This window comes from Propithecus coquereli, unplaced genomic scaffold, assembly GCF_000956105.1.
Source record: "Propithecus coquereli isolate 6110/MARCELLA unplaced genomic scaffold, Pcoq_1.0 Scaffold308, whole genome shotgun sequence".
Taxonomy (NCBI): Eukaryota; Metazoa; Chordata; class Mammalia; order Primates; family Indriidae; genus Propithecus; species Propithecus coquereli.
The window spans coordinates 1,016,656-1,033,402 of NW_012148708.1; the positions used below are offsets into that span (position 1 = coordinate 1,016,656).

The 16,747-nt window shown below is 36.6% G+C and overlaps 1 protein-coding gene across 4 annotated transcripts in view; it reads left to right on the top strand.

Moving 5' to 3' along the window:
* Positions 1-16,747, top strand: part of PTPN2 (protein tyrosine phosphatase, non-receptor type 2) — a 105,803-nt gene that overhangs the window by 16,476 nt on the left and 72,580 nt on the right. For all 4 annotated transcript variants that reach the window (XM_012649987.1, XM_012649989.1, XM_012649988.1 and 1 more), the window contains exon 2: positions 6,144-6,234. In XM_012649987.1, coding sequence (XP_012505441.1) covers positions 6,144-6,234 — 91 coding nt within the window. The remainder of the gene's footprint in view (positions 1-6,143; positions 6,235-16,747) is intronic.

Sequence of the window (16,747 nt, forward strand, 5' to 3'; positions counted from 1 at the left end):
AATCCTAATTTTAGAATATTTTCAGACCGGGCACGGTGGCTCACGCCTGTAATCCCAGCACTCTGGGAGGCCGAGGCGGGCGGATTGTTTGAGCTCAGGAGTTCGAAACCAGCCTGAGCAAGAGCGAGACCCTGTCTCTACTAAAAATAGAAAGAAATTAATTGGACAACGAAAAATATATAGAAAAAATTAGCCGGGCATGGTGGCGCATGCCTCTAGTCCCAGCTACTCGGGAGACTGAGGCAGGAGGGTCCCTTGAGCCCAGGAGTTTGAGGTTGCTGTGAGCTAGGATGACGCCACGGCAGTCTAGCCCAAGCAACAGAGCCAGACTCTGTCTCGGGGGAAAAAAAAAAGATTTAGAATATTTTCAGTACCCCAAAGAGAGAGTGTGTACACATTAATAGTTATTCCCCATTCCCACTTCCACCTTGGCCCCAGACAACCACTAATCTGCTTTCTGTCACTGGATTTGCCTGTTATGTAACCAGAATCATACAATATGTGGTCTTTTGTGTCTGGTTTCTTTTACTTAGCATAATGTTTTCAAGTTTCATCTATGTGTTGTGTGTATCATTACTTCATTTCTTCTTATAGATAAATAAGGTTTCATTGTATAGATAACATACCACATTGTTTATCCATTCATCAGTTGATGGACATTTAGGTTTTTTTTACTTTTTGCTATTACGAATAGTGTTGTTAGGAATATTTAGATACAGATTTTTGTGTACACATAACGTGTTCATTTCTCTTGGGTCTGTGCCTTGGAGTAGAATAGCTTGTTCACATGCTCTTTTTTTAGCATTTGTTTTCCAAAGTGGCTACACCATTTTAACCTTTGTTTTTTTGAGGCATAACATAGGCAAAATGCATAAATTGTAAGCAGATAGCTGAATGAATTCTTACAACACATACATCAGTGCAATCACCACCCAAATCAAAATATAAACATTTACCACACCACAGAGGCTCCCTCATGCCCTTTCCTAGAGATAACCACTATTCTAATTTTTGTCACCATTGAATAATTTTGCTGCTTGTTCACATACTTGGAAATTTCCAAGTGTGTTCTCTTTTGTGTCTGGCTTCTTTTTGTTCCATAGTTTGTCTGTGAAGTTCATCCTTGTTGCTGCATGTAGCAGTAGGATCGTTCTTTTCAAATTGCTGTGTGTATTCCAGTGTGTGACCATTCTACAGTTTATCCATGTTCATGCACGTTTCAGTTTTTTTCCCCTTCAGGTTTTGTATTATGAATTAATCCATTATAAACATGTGTCTTTTTTTTTGGCGGACTTACACACTTTTTTCCTTGGTCACAGGGTAGAGACTTGGTTAGCTTTAGTACTGAGCATTGCTTTTTTTCTTTCTTTCTTTTTTTTTTTTTTTTTTTTTTTTAAAAAAGCTTTTGCCTTCTAGTGAGAGAGGAAAGAAAACAACACTATTGAGATAAACCTTCCTGGATCAGTTTCTTTAAAGACCATCCTATAACCAAGTTGTTCTGAGAATTCTGTGAATATTTAAGAAAGGACCTCTGAATTCTGTGACCTTCATGCAAGAATCGTTGCAATGAAAACTGAAATTATGCAGACGACTTTATGTGAAGTACACTTTTGAAATTTAAGCGTAAGTCCTGAGATTTTTGAGAATCCCTAAATTCTTTTTTTTTTTTTTTTTTTTTTTTTTTGAGACAGAATCTCACTCTGTTGCCCGGGCTAGAGTCCCATGGCTTCAGCCTAGCTCACAGCAACCTCCAACTCCTGGATTCAAGCGATCCTCCTGCCTCAGCCTCCCGAGTAGCTGGGACTACAGAAATACACCACCATGCCCGGCTAATTTTTTCTATATATATATTTTTAGTTGTCCAGATAATTTCTTTCTATTTTTAGTAGAGATGGGGTCTCGCTCTTGCTCAGGCTGGTCTCGAACTCCTGACCTTGAGCGATCCACCCTCCTCAGCCTCCCAGAGTGCTAGGATTACAGGCGTGAGCCACCGGCCCGGCCAGAATCCCTAAATTCTTAAATATTAATAGTACCATGTAGCCACAGTCACTGCTTATGAAATGAAGACTAGCTAGATGGATAAGAGAATGTCTTTCAGTCCAGCATTATTTGAGCCCAGTAAAATTGTTTCTGTAGTAGAGTCAGTTTAGTTCCTTACTTCTAGCCATATATCAAAATAATTTCAAGAGGGATTAAATGTTATATATGAAAATGTGTGAAAATATGTGAAAATTTTAGGTGAAATAACAGAAGAAAGTAGATACATTGGAAGTAAGATATGTTCAGAATTTAAAGTTAGAATCATTGCCCTGGAGACAAGCTAATCGTTGGAGTGGATTATTCCATAATGTTCCCAAAATTAGACTTCTTTGGAAAAGGAGGTGCTGGGCAGTCTTAATATAGCCAATGTACATGTTTATATAAATTTCAAATACAGCAAAGGAGCTAAGTGAATTTTTCTACCAAGTAGCATATAATGGCTCAATTCCATTTACTGATTTATTATTCTTATTTATCATAGTTTATCCTTCCAAGAGATTGTCAGTTTGTGCTTCTACTAACATGACATGAGGCTCTGCTTTTTAAATGGCTGCATAATATTCAATTTAATAGACCATGATTTTTTCAACCAATCTTTGTCATTAGACAGATTACTTCTGGTCTTTCAACATTATAAATAACTCTGAAAGATATCTTTGTGCTATGAGTTGCCTACATTTTGGACCATTGCCACTAGGGAAGAAGTGACTAATGACTCTATTCCTTGCTTTTTTGAGGAAAAATCATATTAAAATGAAATTGGATTTAAAATTTTTAGTTAAATTATACTTTAAAACAAGGATCCTTGCCATTTAAAGTTAGCTTTAATTAAAGATATGGTTTGGTATTAGATTAGAACAGTAGTTCTCAACTGTGTGTTGGTGGGAGCATGTTTGTGGTAGATTTTGCTATCCAGGGATATTCGGCAATGTCTGGAGAGAGTTGTTGTTGTTACAGCTGGAGGGAGGGGTGCCACTGACATCTGATGGGTGGAGGCCAGGGATGCTGCTGCTAAACACCCTGCAATGCACAGGACAACCCTCACAGCAAAAAGTTACCCAGCCCAAAATGCCAGTAGTGCTGAGGCTGAGAAACCCTGGATTAACAGGTTTTACTACTGATGGGAAACATTCCAGATACAATTTTAGGGCTGCTGTTTATGTGTTCTCTTTGCTATAGAAGGGGAAAGTTTTAGCACCAAAACGTAAGTGGAGCTGATTTTGCCATATATCATAGATCTAGTGAATAGCCCAGCTGTCTGCTTTCCCAATGCGATTTGGACAAACACTCTGTATTACTTATACGATGTGCTTATAAAATTACTTATTTTTGTGTCTTGGATATTACTGGAAATGCCTCATCAGTGTTAGATGTAGTTATTGTTGAGATTTGGTTATGCCATATATATTAGTTAGAGACCTGATTTAGCTGCATAGGAAAGAAAATCAAGCAATAGCTGATTTAACAAATGAGGGTTTATGATGTCTCTCATGTGACAAGAATTCTGGAGATGGAGTTCAGGGCTGTTACTGTGGCTCCATGGACGCAGTCCCCCTATTTCTGCTTAGCCTTCCTTGGAATGCGCTTTTTACCTGTGGTCACAGGATGGCTCCTGTCTTTTTCTAGCCCTCACCCTCTGGATATCAAACCATTCCAGGCAGGTGGAAGTGCGAAGGACAAGGGTTCGCGGGGCCAGTCTTCTTTAGTGATTTCTGCTTATTCCCATTGGCCACACGGTGTCACGGTACCATTCTTAGCTGTAAAGGAGTCTGAGAAGAATAGGTTTTTAGTTGGGCTCATTGTAGTCAGAAAATAAAATCAGATGCCTTTAGTAAGAAAGATAGGATATTGGAATAGGCAGCTAGTATGCATCTCTGGCAGCTGCTTTTGAAAATATTGGGGGTTCTTTTCTTGCTAAAGTCACTGAAATTAAAGGAGAACAAACAGTAACATTGGAGATTTGAGAGAAGAGGCTCACTTCAAGAGTTCTTTTTGTTATTAGCTGAGAAAATAAAATACATTCATGTTATGAACGGATAATATTTCTTAACCCCAAGGACTTGTCTGTGCTATTGTGTTTTATAAATTTTAATTCTCTTCCCTCCTATTTACTTGGGGCCCCCCTCTTTTGCAACATCAGTAACCATTTGTTATGGTATACACAAATATGTTTTTCTAGTCTAAAAATAGGAACTAGCAACTGACAGATGGACTTAACTGGTAAATGGGTGTATGTGTGTAACAGAAGTCAGGAAGGGCTGGGATAACAGAGGGAGTCTTACACCCTTCCCCCCAATAAGAAATCAGTATCTTTCCTAACACAAGTAGTAATGACCAGTAGATTAAAAAAAAAATCCCATGTACAATAGCAACAAAGCCTTTAGTGTATATTTATGCTAGCCTTTAGCATATCCTTATGAAGAAAATTATAAAATGAATTAAAATACCATGAACTACAATGCAAATGGACAGAATAAATAGGGGACAACATGCCTTTCCAGATACGTATTACAAAGCTGGACTAACTAAAGTTTGCTACTGCTCCAAAGTAAACAAATGATTCTGTGAAATAGAATGAGAACCTAGAAACAGATCCAACATGGGTGGAAACTTGGTTTAAGATAAAGCAGGTGTTACTGATAAATGCAAAAAATCAGTAAATGGTATCAAATCAACTCTCTATTGGGAAAGAATAAAATTAAACTCTTCTTCCACACTGTGGGCTAATAATAGTGTTTTACATCTTGCAAAACTATTGTTAACATTTCATTCAGTTATAGAAAAATTGAGTTTAGATTAGAAATGTGTTCATCATGTTCCATCAGTAAAACCTTTGGATACTCAGTTTGGGTGTATTGGTTTTACGGTGTAATAAGAGTTTATAGGCATCTTATTTATACCCCCAAATTATTAAGGAATCTTTATTTTTTTTAATCTCATAAAATTTTATCTCTTCTCCCCTCTCACCCCCAAAAACACGTACTAGGAACTAATAATTGAGTTTAACGGTTCCTGGAAATTAGGTGGAAATTTAATAAAATATAGCAGAGAATATCTTGACTATTCACTGAAGAATTTTTATACTAGGCCCAAAGGGTAAAGTCATAAACTAGAAAGTTACCTGTCCTAGGACTTGTAGGATCTCGGCAGACAGTAAAGTAAGGAACCCTCAGTAAGGACATTCTTCAAGAAATTAATTGAATAACTTATTTATGTTTAGTTTATAAAACAATACGGTGCCTAACTTTTTAAATGCTTTTTCTTATATGTGGTAGCATGAGCTAAAGCCCAATTTAATTTTTGCTGTTAAAGCACATTTTTTTGTTTTTGTTATACTTCTATTTTTATCTGAATTCTTAGAACAATGTTCCATTTGGGAGATAAAACCTGGCCTTATTGGATACATCCAGTAGTGAGTACTTAGTGCAGACACCCTTGCAGAATATCTTCCAAAGTGTAATGCGGAGAACCCTAGGGGCTCTAAAATGAGCCTCAGGCATACTAGTTGTTATTAAGCATTTATGGTTCTAAAGATAAAATTTGAGAATATTTCAAAATAAAGTAACAATTATGTGGCAGAAAGGTGCAGAAATAGGTCAGAATTTTAAGGTAGAAAGTCTACAATTTAGGTTGACGTTATAAGAGTTTTAATCAGAATTTGAATATGATATGGCTAACCTTAGATACCTCCATTGCATTAGTTCTGCCACATAAGGTGTTTCGTGCTCGCTTATAGCTGTTGACTAGAGCCTAATTAGCAGTAAATAAATAGATCTAGAGCACAAGGCTTCAGTGTCTGAAGGACCTTGGTTTAGTCCTGGGAGCTGCCACCTATGAGCTTTATGACCTTTGGTGGATTGTTTAACCTTTGAAAGCCTGTAAAGCCTGTTGTCCCTTACACATAAAATGGGGGGAGAATCATTTGTTAGTATTGTGAGGATTAAATGAGGCGATGTAGACAATGCTTTTGCATAGTACTTGGCATATCATAAGGGATTAATACATTTTATTTTATACTGGCTGGGAAAATATGTTTTGCTGTATAAAATTTAAGAGAGATATTAAAAAAAGAGGATATTAAAATATATTTTTGTTATTTTAAGGAAATTCGAAATGAGTCCCATGACTATCCTCATAGAGTGGCCAAGTTTCCAGAAAACAGAAATCGAAACAGATACAGAGACGTAAGCCCATGTAAGTACTTACGGGTTTGTGTGCATGTATATATTTTTTGGTTTGTTTTAGGAGGCAGGATACAGTGTAAAGGAAGGTTTGGGGTCAGGGTTGATAAATGTGGTAATTTTTTTCCTAGTTACATAATACACATTCTTTGAAGAAAAATTTCAAGGCATAGACTAGGAAAAAATAATTACCCATAATTATTTCATCCTTCAAACACAAGTACCATTATTTTGGTGTATTTCCTAATCATCCTTTTTTTCTTATGCATAATTTTTCTTTCTTTAATTGTAATCATATTACATATGTGTATATAATATATGCATATATATATATTTCCTTTTCATATTATTCCATTGCCTGTATAAGTATTGTTTGAAATATTTATTGGTGAAGTTTGGTTTCTTCTTCCCGAAATTACAAAAGTAGTACATACTCACTACAAAAAACTCGTAAAACATAGAAAAGTGTAAGGAAAAATAACTCATGGTTTAAAAACAAGTAATAACTTTTGGATTTATATTCTTTGGGTGTTTTTCTGAATAAACACATACATATATTCAAATTTAGAATCTTTTTAAATTTTTTTTTCCTCTGTTACTCAGGCACTGATACCATCATAGCTCCTTACAGCCTCAAACTCCTGGGCTCAAGCAATCCTTCTGCCTGGGCCTCCCAAAGTGCTGGGAGTATATATGACTGTGCCTAGCTTAGAAGCTTGCACACAGTAATTTGTAGGTCTTTTCCTACTTAGCAAGATATTGTAAACATTTTCCTCTGATAAACAGTTTTTAATGGCTTTGACAGTGACTTTGAATATACCATTCTTTTTTTGTTTGTTTTGTTTTGTTTTGTTCTTTTTAAATGTTTTTAGAGACAGGGTGTCGCTCTCTTGCCCAGACTGGAATGCAGTGGCATGATCATAGAGCACTGCAACCTCAAACTCCTCAGCTGAAGTGATCCTCCTGCCTCAGCCTCCGAAGTAGCTAAGACTACAGGCATGCGCCACCATGCCCAGCTTTTTAAAAATTTCTTTGTAGAAATGGGGTCTTGCCATGTTGCCCAGGCTAGTCTCAAACTCCTGGCCTCAAGCAGTCCTCCTGCCTTAGTCTCCCAAGGTGCTGGGATTATGGGCGTGAGCCACTACATCCAGCTTCTTTTTTCTTTTTTTTAATATATTACTAACCACTATACTAATGAGGATGGATATATATATATTCTTTTACGTAACAGTTCACCTGTAGTTGGACATTTAGATTGTGATGTACACACCCCCCCTCATATAAAATTTTGTAAACAATCATAATACTAGGGTTTTTAGGCTGGGTGTGGTGGCTCACGCCTGTAATCCTAGCATTCTGGGAGGCCGAGGCAGGAGGATTGCTTGAGCTCAGGAGTTCAAGACCAGCTTGAGCAAGAGCGAGACCCTGTCTCTACTAAAAAAAAAATAGGAAGAAATTAGCTGGACAACTAAAAATATATAGAAAAAACTAGCTGAGCATGGTGGCACATGCCTGTAGTCCCAGCTACTCGGGAGGCTGAGGCAGGAGGATCGCTTAAGCCCAGGAATTTGAGGTTGTTGTGAGCTAAGCTGATGCCACGGCACTCTAGCCCGAGCAACAGAGTGAGACTCTGTCTCCGAAAGTAATAATAACAATAATAATAATAATAATAATAATAGGTTTTTAAATGTGTTCATCATGAGGTGATTTTACTTTTTGTTCTGATTGGTATGGCTCATTCATATATTAAATTGGGCTGCCTTCCTACTTCAGAATGCTTTCCCTTGTTTGATTTTAGTGGACTAAACATAGGTTTTTCTCTTTAGGGTTACTTGTTAGTAGGGACTTAAACCGTATCAAATCAATTGCATTCAAGGTTTTGCTTCCCTCCCAGCCCGTAGGGTACAGTGCTGGCATGCCAGTGTCCTCCTGTGCAGGTTGAATCATTTCACTCTCTTCAAGGCCTCACACTGTGTTCCTTTATATGTGATACATCATAGTCTGTGATTATAGGTGTTTAGGGTTTGCGTATACCACTGAAAATCCATCAGTTACTAGGGAAAAACCCACACTTTTATTCTTACATGAATAGAATGTTTTTCTTTGTCAACAAAGTACATTTCCATTAAAAATATATTGGCTGATTTTGGGCAAATCAAATGAGAAACAGTCTCTTAAAATATTTCGTGTTTATTATAAATTACTATTAAATATTATGTTTCTCTTAAATACATTTTTCTGTACCAGTTAGAAGTGTTAGTGTTTGTAAAGATAAGTAGCTAGAAGAGTGATTTTCTTCTTTTTTTGGTTGCACCATGAGGATATGACAGAGCTCCTCTGACAGTGGGGCTCGTCGCACCCGCAGTTGTGGCAGGTGTGTTCAGGGAATGGGGGTGCGGGCGGTAGCTCCAACACTGAGGTGCTCCTTTATCCCCTCCAAATCACTGCCCGAGAGTCACTGAGCTAGAGAGAATAATTCTGTAGTGTTAACACTGTTAACATGAGTTTTGAAGACAGTATTTTCTGGTTGTACACCTTGCTTTGTTGCCTTTAATTTTTTAAGAAACTTTTTATTTTGCCTCCCTTCCATTCCTGCTTCAATCCGTTGTCATAATATCCAAAGTAATCTTTGTATAATGCAACTCTGTTTTCCTCTCCCGCCTCCAATAGTGCTCTACAACTTTTTATAAAAAAATTAAACTTTTTTAGCATTATCTTACTAGAGCTTTTGGGAACACACCTCTAAATTTTTTCTAGCCATTTTCTTATAAATTATTCATTTCAGGAAAACTGAATCACTTGGAGTTTTATTGTGACTGTTTTTCAACACCCCAGTGTCTTCAAATGTGTCATTCCCTTTTCAAAATACTCTGCCCCTTCCCTCATTTTGACCCATTTCAATCAAAGTCCCCTTCTACAAATATCAACTCAACAACCCGTTTCCCGTGAGTGGTATTCTCATCTAATAGAGGAGGTATGGAGATAGATGGTAGATGGTGGTTCTTTTTCACTAAGTCCAGATGGGCCCAGGAATGTGTATTTTTTACAAGCTCCTGGGATGACACTGATACGCCTTTTCTGACTGGTAGTCATCATATCATTTAAACTCGTGTTTCTGTACATAATAGATACTTTACAGTTGTTGGTTTGGTTCAGAAACCAGCTGTATTTCTGATGCCATGCTGTGTGCTGAGACTACAATGATGAATATATGCTCTTTGTCCTCTAACAATTTACAGTATAGTTGAGGAGATAAATATATAATTATGTTATAGATACTGTTAGATATGACAGTGTATTGGTGGAGCTGAGAAGAGGCACTTCGCTCTGCGTAAGGAGTCAGGGATGGCCTTTGAGAAAATGAATCGTAGCCTGTGAGATAAAAGGGAATGGAAAAATAATTTTTTTAAAAAATTCAGAATCCCAGATCTTTCTTTTCTAAGTTTGGATTTAGCAGGTCTGGAAATCTATATTTTTAAACAATCTTCTTACATGATTCTTTTAAACCCACTTTGGCACCAGTCCTCAGACTGACATATGGAAACTACATTTGGAAGTCTGAATATGAGAAACTTAAAGGAAAAAGCCGATTTTGAAATAGAAAAAGTTTGAAGAAATCCACAATTATCCTATAATTGCCATAACCCAGAGTTGCCTCAGTTAGCTATGAGACAGCATAGAAGAGATGGGCTAGAACTTGCTTGTTTGAAAAGAGAGAAGTAGGTTTTAATGGTCACTTTGGGAATGTCTTTATATTATTAGAGACTATTGCCAAATTTTGAAATCTTCCTTACTGTTTGATGTACAGGTAGAAATCCTAGTTTACTATTTGTTCTAAAAGAAAGTGCCAGCAGTAGTTCAGTGAACTATTATCTCTTTTCACTGGACAATTTCTGCGTTGGCAGGGGGCGGTAAAAAATATATAACACAAATTTGCCCTTCTAGCAATTTTAGGTGTACATTACAATATTGTTAACTGCATGTGCATTGTTGTGCAACAGATTTCTATAACTTTTCCATCTTGCATGACTATACACCTTGAATAACAACTCTGCAGCATTTTCTTCTCCCCCGGCCCCCCAGCCTCTGGCAACTACCATTCTACTTTCTTCTAAGAGTTTGATTATTTTAGATAGCAGATATATAAGAGGAATCATGTAGTTTTGTCTTTTTGTGATTGGCTTATGTCCCTTGACATAATATCCTCAAGGTTCATCCATGTGAAACAGCCAGATTTTGAAGGAAATTAACACAGACTTATGGTTCCAGTAGTATGTCAGGTTATATAGTCTATAGTTTGTTGCTGCTACAAAACAAGAAGATTCTCAATAAATATCTTTTTTCAGTGAGTTACTGGATATGGAAGAAGTAAGAAAAACTTCTAGGCTTCCTGCCTCCCCGTCAATGATCTCAGCAAATGGCATAGCTACTTTAAATTTAAATGTTGAGGTTAGCTTTGAGATTTGTATGCAACTAATAAAGTAGCCTCAACATATATTAAGTAAAAATGAATAGAATTATGGGGAGAAATTGACAAGTCCATGTTCATGGGCTTCTTAAGAAGACAAAGTATTTATAAAGAAGTAGATCAGGCCAGGCATGGTGGCCAATGTCTATAATCCCAGCACTTTTGAAGGCTGAGGCAAGAGGATCCCTTGAGGCTACCTAGCAGTTTGAGACCAGCCTGGGCAACATAGTGTCTCTACAGAAAAATTTAAAAATTAGCTGGGTGTGGTGCATGGTGGCGTGCACTCACAGTCTTAGCTACCTGTGATGCTAAGGTGGAAGGATGGCTTGAGCCCAGGACTTTGAGGCTACGGTGAGCAATGATTGTGCCACTGCACTCCAGTCTGGGCGACAGAGTGAAAACCTGTCTCAAAAAAAAAAAAAAAAAAGAATATTTCTACAACACTGTTAATAAGAAAAATATAGAGAATCCTATGTCCAACAATTAGAAAATGCACGTTTTTATAGGACTTACATGGACTATTTGTAAAAAGGAAAAAAAGGACCATCAACTAGGCTATAAAGTAAATCTTGAAATTTAAGAATTGCTATATTAGAGGCCATATTCTCTGATCTTAATGCAAATTATCAGTTATTAATAAGAAGATGAAAATTCCATAAATTTGGAAATTTTAACATTTCTAAATAAGATGAAGGTCAAGACAAACTCATAATGGAAACTTAACTACTTACCAAAACTTGCATAAAGCAGCAAAAACAGTACTACCAAGAAAATATATTGCTCTAAATGTTTATATTAAAAACAAATGTTATGCTGTCTAACCTAATTTAAAGTAAAAATAACAGAATAAGCACAAAGCAGTAAGGAAATAATTTAAAACAAAGAGCAGAAATAGGAATAAAAGTTACAGTACAAAGAACCAGCAAAGCCAAATGTTAGTTCCTTCATAAGACTACTAAACTCTGGCAAGATTGAGCAAGAATAATCAAACAGAGAGAGGATACGTATAAACAATATTAAGAGAAAAAGGGGAACATAAACACAGATGGGAAAGGAATTAAGTGAATTGAATATGGCAAACAATTTTATGGTAATAAATGTGATCATTTAGGAGAAATGGAACAGATTCCTAGAAAAATAGTTTACCAAAACTGACTCAACGCAGCAGTAGAGAGTCTGAAAAGTCCTGTTACAGTTAAAGAAATTAACTGGGCCACTTGGTTTTGTAGGTGTATTTTATAATGAAGCAAACTCTCCAAGATAATAGGAAAAAAGAGAGAATACTCCCATTTCTTTCTGTGAGGCCATTATAGAATTTTGATAGCCAAACCGTTAATTAACAGGAATGAAAGTTCCAAGCCTATCTTCCTCATGAATATAGACGTAAAAATCCTAACAAAAGTTTAGCAAACTGAATACAGCAATATATGAAAAACGTAATATGTCATGTCCATATTAACTTTATTTTAGGAATGTAAGGGTGGCTTCATAGAAAATCTCATAAATATAATTCACAGTAACAAAGTAAAGGAGAAAAAGCCATATGATTGTCTCAATTGATGCAGAAAGATTATTTGAAGTATGTTCTTGCTGGTGATTAATAAAAACTACATGTAGCAAACTAGAAATAGAAGAGAACTTCTGTAACCTAAGATAAGATATCTAACAGATACAGACAACGATGTCACTCTTAATGATGACATGATAAAAGAAGGATGCCCACTGTTACCGCTCCTGCTTAATATTATGTTTTTGATCCTAGCCAGTATAGTTAGCAGGAATAAGAAATAAAAGGCATAAGGATTGGAAAGAAAGGAACCTGTCATTTTATCTGTTGCTATATAACAAACCACCCCAAAACAGTGGCTTAAAACAATAACATTTGTTATGTTCACAAATCTGGGGGTAGGGAGTTGACTGGGCTCAGATAGGTGATTTTTTGCTCAAGGTCTTTTGTTCAGTTGTAGTTCAGCTGGGGCTAGAGTCACCTGGAAGTCTTCTTCATTCTGTTTTTGACTATGACCTCAACTGGGGCTGTCAGCTGGAACACTTACACATGGCATCTCCATGTGACCTGGAGTTTACCACAACATGGCAGCTAAGTTTGAAGGGTAAGCGTTCTTAAAAAGCCAGGTACAAGCTATATTGCCCTTTTTTTTTTTTTAAGAGACAGGGTCTCACTCTGTGGCCCAGGCTGGAACATCATAGCTCGCTGCAGCCTTAAATTCCTGGACTCAAGGGATCCTCCTGCCTCAGTTTCCTGAGTAGCTGCGACTACAGGTGCACATTACCATGCCTGGCTAATTTTTAAACTTTTTGTAGAGATGAGGTCTTGCTGTATTGCCCAGACTCTTGAATTCCTGGCCTCAAGTGATCCTCCCACCTCGGCCTCCCAAAGTGCTGGGATTACAGGTGTGAGCTATCATACCTGCCTTTATTGCCTTCTGTGACCTAGGCTCAGAAGTTACACATAACTTCCACCATATTCTGTTTGTTAGGGCTGCATCACTAAGGCCTTCCCTATTCAAGGGGAGAGGATCAATATTCTATTGATTGTTGGAAGAAGTATCAAAGAATTACGAATATGTTTCAGAACCACCACAGTTATACATGCTATGATTTTCTTTACAGATAAATCCCTGAAAATGTGCAGACAAATAAAAAAATAAAGAAACATTTTGGTAGTCTCAGAATTATAAGACAATAGACCTTCAAATGTTAAAATAAATATTTATACATTATAAGAAAGTAGTTGTTATCCTTCTTAGTAAGAAGATTTAAATAAAAACTTTTATAATAGTTCTCAGAATAAGTATAGATTTAACATAAATTTTATGGTAACTGTAATATTAAGTAAATATTTGCTGATATCCCTTCTAAAGTTTGAAAATAAAGACCATTTGTCAGTTTAGTACTTTATATTCTCAAATCTATTCTTGACAGTTTTTTTACTTAAAGGTTTTCTCATTAACTGTTAGGACTTTGGTCTTTGTATTTGTGCTTTTAATAATTTATTTCTACAGGCCATTGATGCACCGGAGTGTTTCTAAGGAATAAGAACTAGAACTCTTAGTAAGAAGCTAGAATTGATTAGATAGGAAAAGAGGAAACCTAAACAGAGCAGATTGATAGCTGACTTTAGATACTTGTCCTTTTATGTGGAAAAAGGAATTCATTATCCTGTGTTAAACCCAAAACAGACCTAGAGTAGAGTGTTCATGAGTGAATAATACCATTGGTGAATTTCATGTCAGTATAAGCTGATCTTTCTTACTCCCAAGAGCTGTTTAAACGTACAAACTAACCATCTGAACTAGTACACTCATTATTGTAGGTGGTTTTCTCATTATCAGAGACCTTCTTGAGAATATTTGTGAATGAATTATAGAGGGCTGCATCAGATGACTTTGAAGTATTTCTCATATGCTTCATTTCTCGCCCCTGTTTGTCCGGTTCTCCTCCTTCCCCCATTCACCTTCTTCTTACACAGTTGATTCTTTAACAGGTACAGCCTTTTTTGGGGGATTGATATTAAAAAAAAAATGTGCACAATTTTTGTTATCTCTGAATAATAGGTTAGTAAAGTATTAAAGATATCATTTAGCTTCCCCTTCTCTCTGCCTGAATAATTCAGTCTAAAAGCCCTTGGGGTTGGGGATCCACATGTGGAAGGCATGTAAGTAAGGGTGTGACGTCCTTGAAGGGGGGCCTGTGTGTGAAGAGTGGGGAAAAGCCAGAGCGAGCCCTGTAATGTCAGATTAGCATTAGTGTATCAGTGTGTAGATGCATGGTTTTCAGTGAATGTGGATATGCAGATAGAAATGAATGTAAGTGTGTGCATACATATGTTCCCTAGCTCTGTCCACTGAGAAGTTTTGGGAGCAGTGACACCGTATTATTATTGGACATGCTTAGCTTTTGATATCTAAATTTTATTCTCCACTAAGATGAAAATAGGGCTCCTTGAAGAAATGGCTGAATCCAGGGCCAGGACAGGGAAAATACAAGAATAGTGTGCAATGTCTTGTAGTGCCAGAACATAAGGACATGCTCAAAAAATGATGAAGGCATGTCAGAAGGACACAAAAGCCAGCTTGAGCCCGCTGGCCCAAATCTGGGCTAATTTGAGCATCAAAATAAATAATGATTGTAACCTATTCAATAAAACAGGAATCCATGAACCTGTATTGACATAAAGAAACGAATGAGTAAATAAGCAATAGGGAAAGTTCTACCTTTGTATAGGTTGCCAACTAATAAATGTTAAAATGGATGCTAAACTTGGTGAGTGAAAATTTGATGAGGAACGAGGTGTTTATGCAGTCTTAAAGTATCCCTTTACAAAATATTTATTAAATACAAAGAGGGGAACATCAATTATACAGTGGAGAAATCTGGCTTACACTAACCTTAAACAATAGACCAATAATGGGACACATTACATCAAAATCCTGAACCACCTGCTAATGTGCAAGGAGCACAGAGCATCACTCTGATGAACCTATGAATGCACACACTGAACTCATTTGTGGAGAAATATCAGACAACTCACGTGGAGACACACTGTACAACAACTGACATATGGTCTTCAAAAGGTTAACAAAGACTAGGAAAGACTGAGGAATGGTTCTGGATTGAAGGGGACTAAAGAAATATGACATCTAAATGCAACATCTAAATGTTATTATAGATTGGATCTTTTTTTGGATATTTTAAGGACATTATTGGGACAGTTGGTGAAACTTGAGCATCACTGTTAATTTTGTGATTTTGATGGCTGTGCTGTGTCATTGTATAAAATGCACACAAACAATACTCAGGTAATGAGGTATTCTGTTAGCAATTTGCATCTTGATTCGGGAAAAAGTTGTTTGTGCTTCTCCTGGAATTCCTCTGTAGGTTTTTAAATTCAACATGAATTTTAAAAAATGTATTGGGGTACTGAATCTTAGCCAGCACACAGAGTCAAGAAAAGGAAATAAAAGGCATACAGATTGGAAACGAAGAAATAAAACTGTCCCTATTTGCAGATGACATAAAAGTCTATGTAGAAAATCCCAAGGAATCTGCCCCCAAACCTCCCTGGAACTAATAAGTGAGTTAAGCCAAGTTGCTGTATGCAAGATCAGCATACAAAAATGTGCCCCCCAAGAAAAAACAGTTGTATTTCTGTATATACCAATGAACACATGGAAACCAAGATTTAAAACACAGTGTTTATAATTGGTCTAAGAAAATGAAACATTTTGGGACAGATCTAACAAAATATGTATAGAACCTGTATGTTGAAAGCACCAAAATACTGATAAAAGGATGATCTGAATAAATGGAGAGACCACTGTGTTCATGGATTGGAAGAGTCAGCATAGTGAACATGTCAGTTCTCCCCAAATTGTTCTATAGATTTAACACAATTTCTATCAAACTCTCAGGAAAATTTTTTGTAGATATAAACAAGCTTATTTTAAAATTTATGTGGAAAGGCAAAGGAACTACAAAATGGCCAAAATGATTTTGAAAAAAATAGAGGAATCACTGTACCTGATATTAGGACTTCCTGTGTAACTCCAGTAATCAAGACTGTTGGCAGAGGGATAGACACATAAGTCAGTGCAATAGAATCCAGAAATAGACTCATAAAAGTATGGCGAACTGATTTCTGAGAAAGGTGCAAAACAATTTAATGGAAGAAAGATAGGACATTCACAGCCCCCAAAAAGGAATCTCAACCTAAATCTCACACCTTATACAAAAGTTAACTTAAGATGAATCATAAATGTAAAATATAAAGCTTTCAGAAGAAAACTAGAGAAAATTCAGGATCTAAGGCTAGAGGAAGTGTTCTTAGAAATGATATCAAAAGCACAATCCATAAAAATTTAAAAAATAAATTGCACTTAATTAGGATTAAAAATTTTTGCTCTGGAAGAGATCCTGTTAAGAGAATGAAAAGATGAGGCCCTGTGCAGTGTCTCAGACCTGTAATCCTAGCACTTTGGGAGGCTGACGTGGGAGATTACTTGAGGCCAGGAGTTTGAGATCAATCTGAGCAATAAAG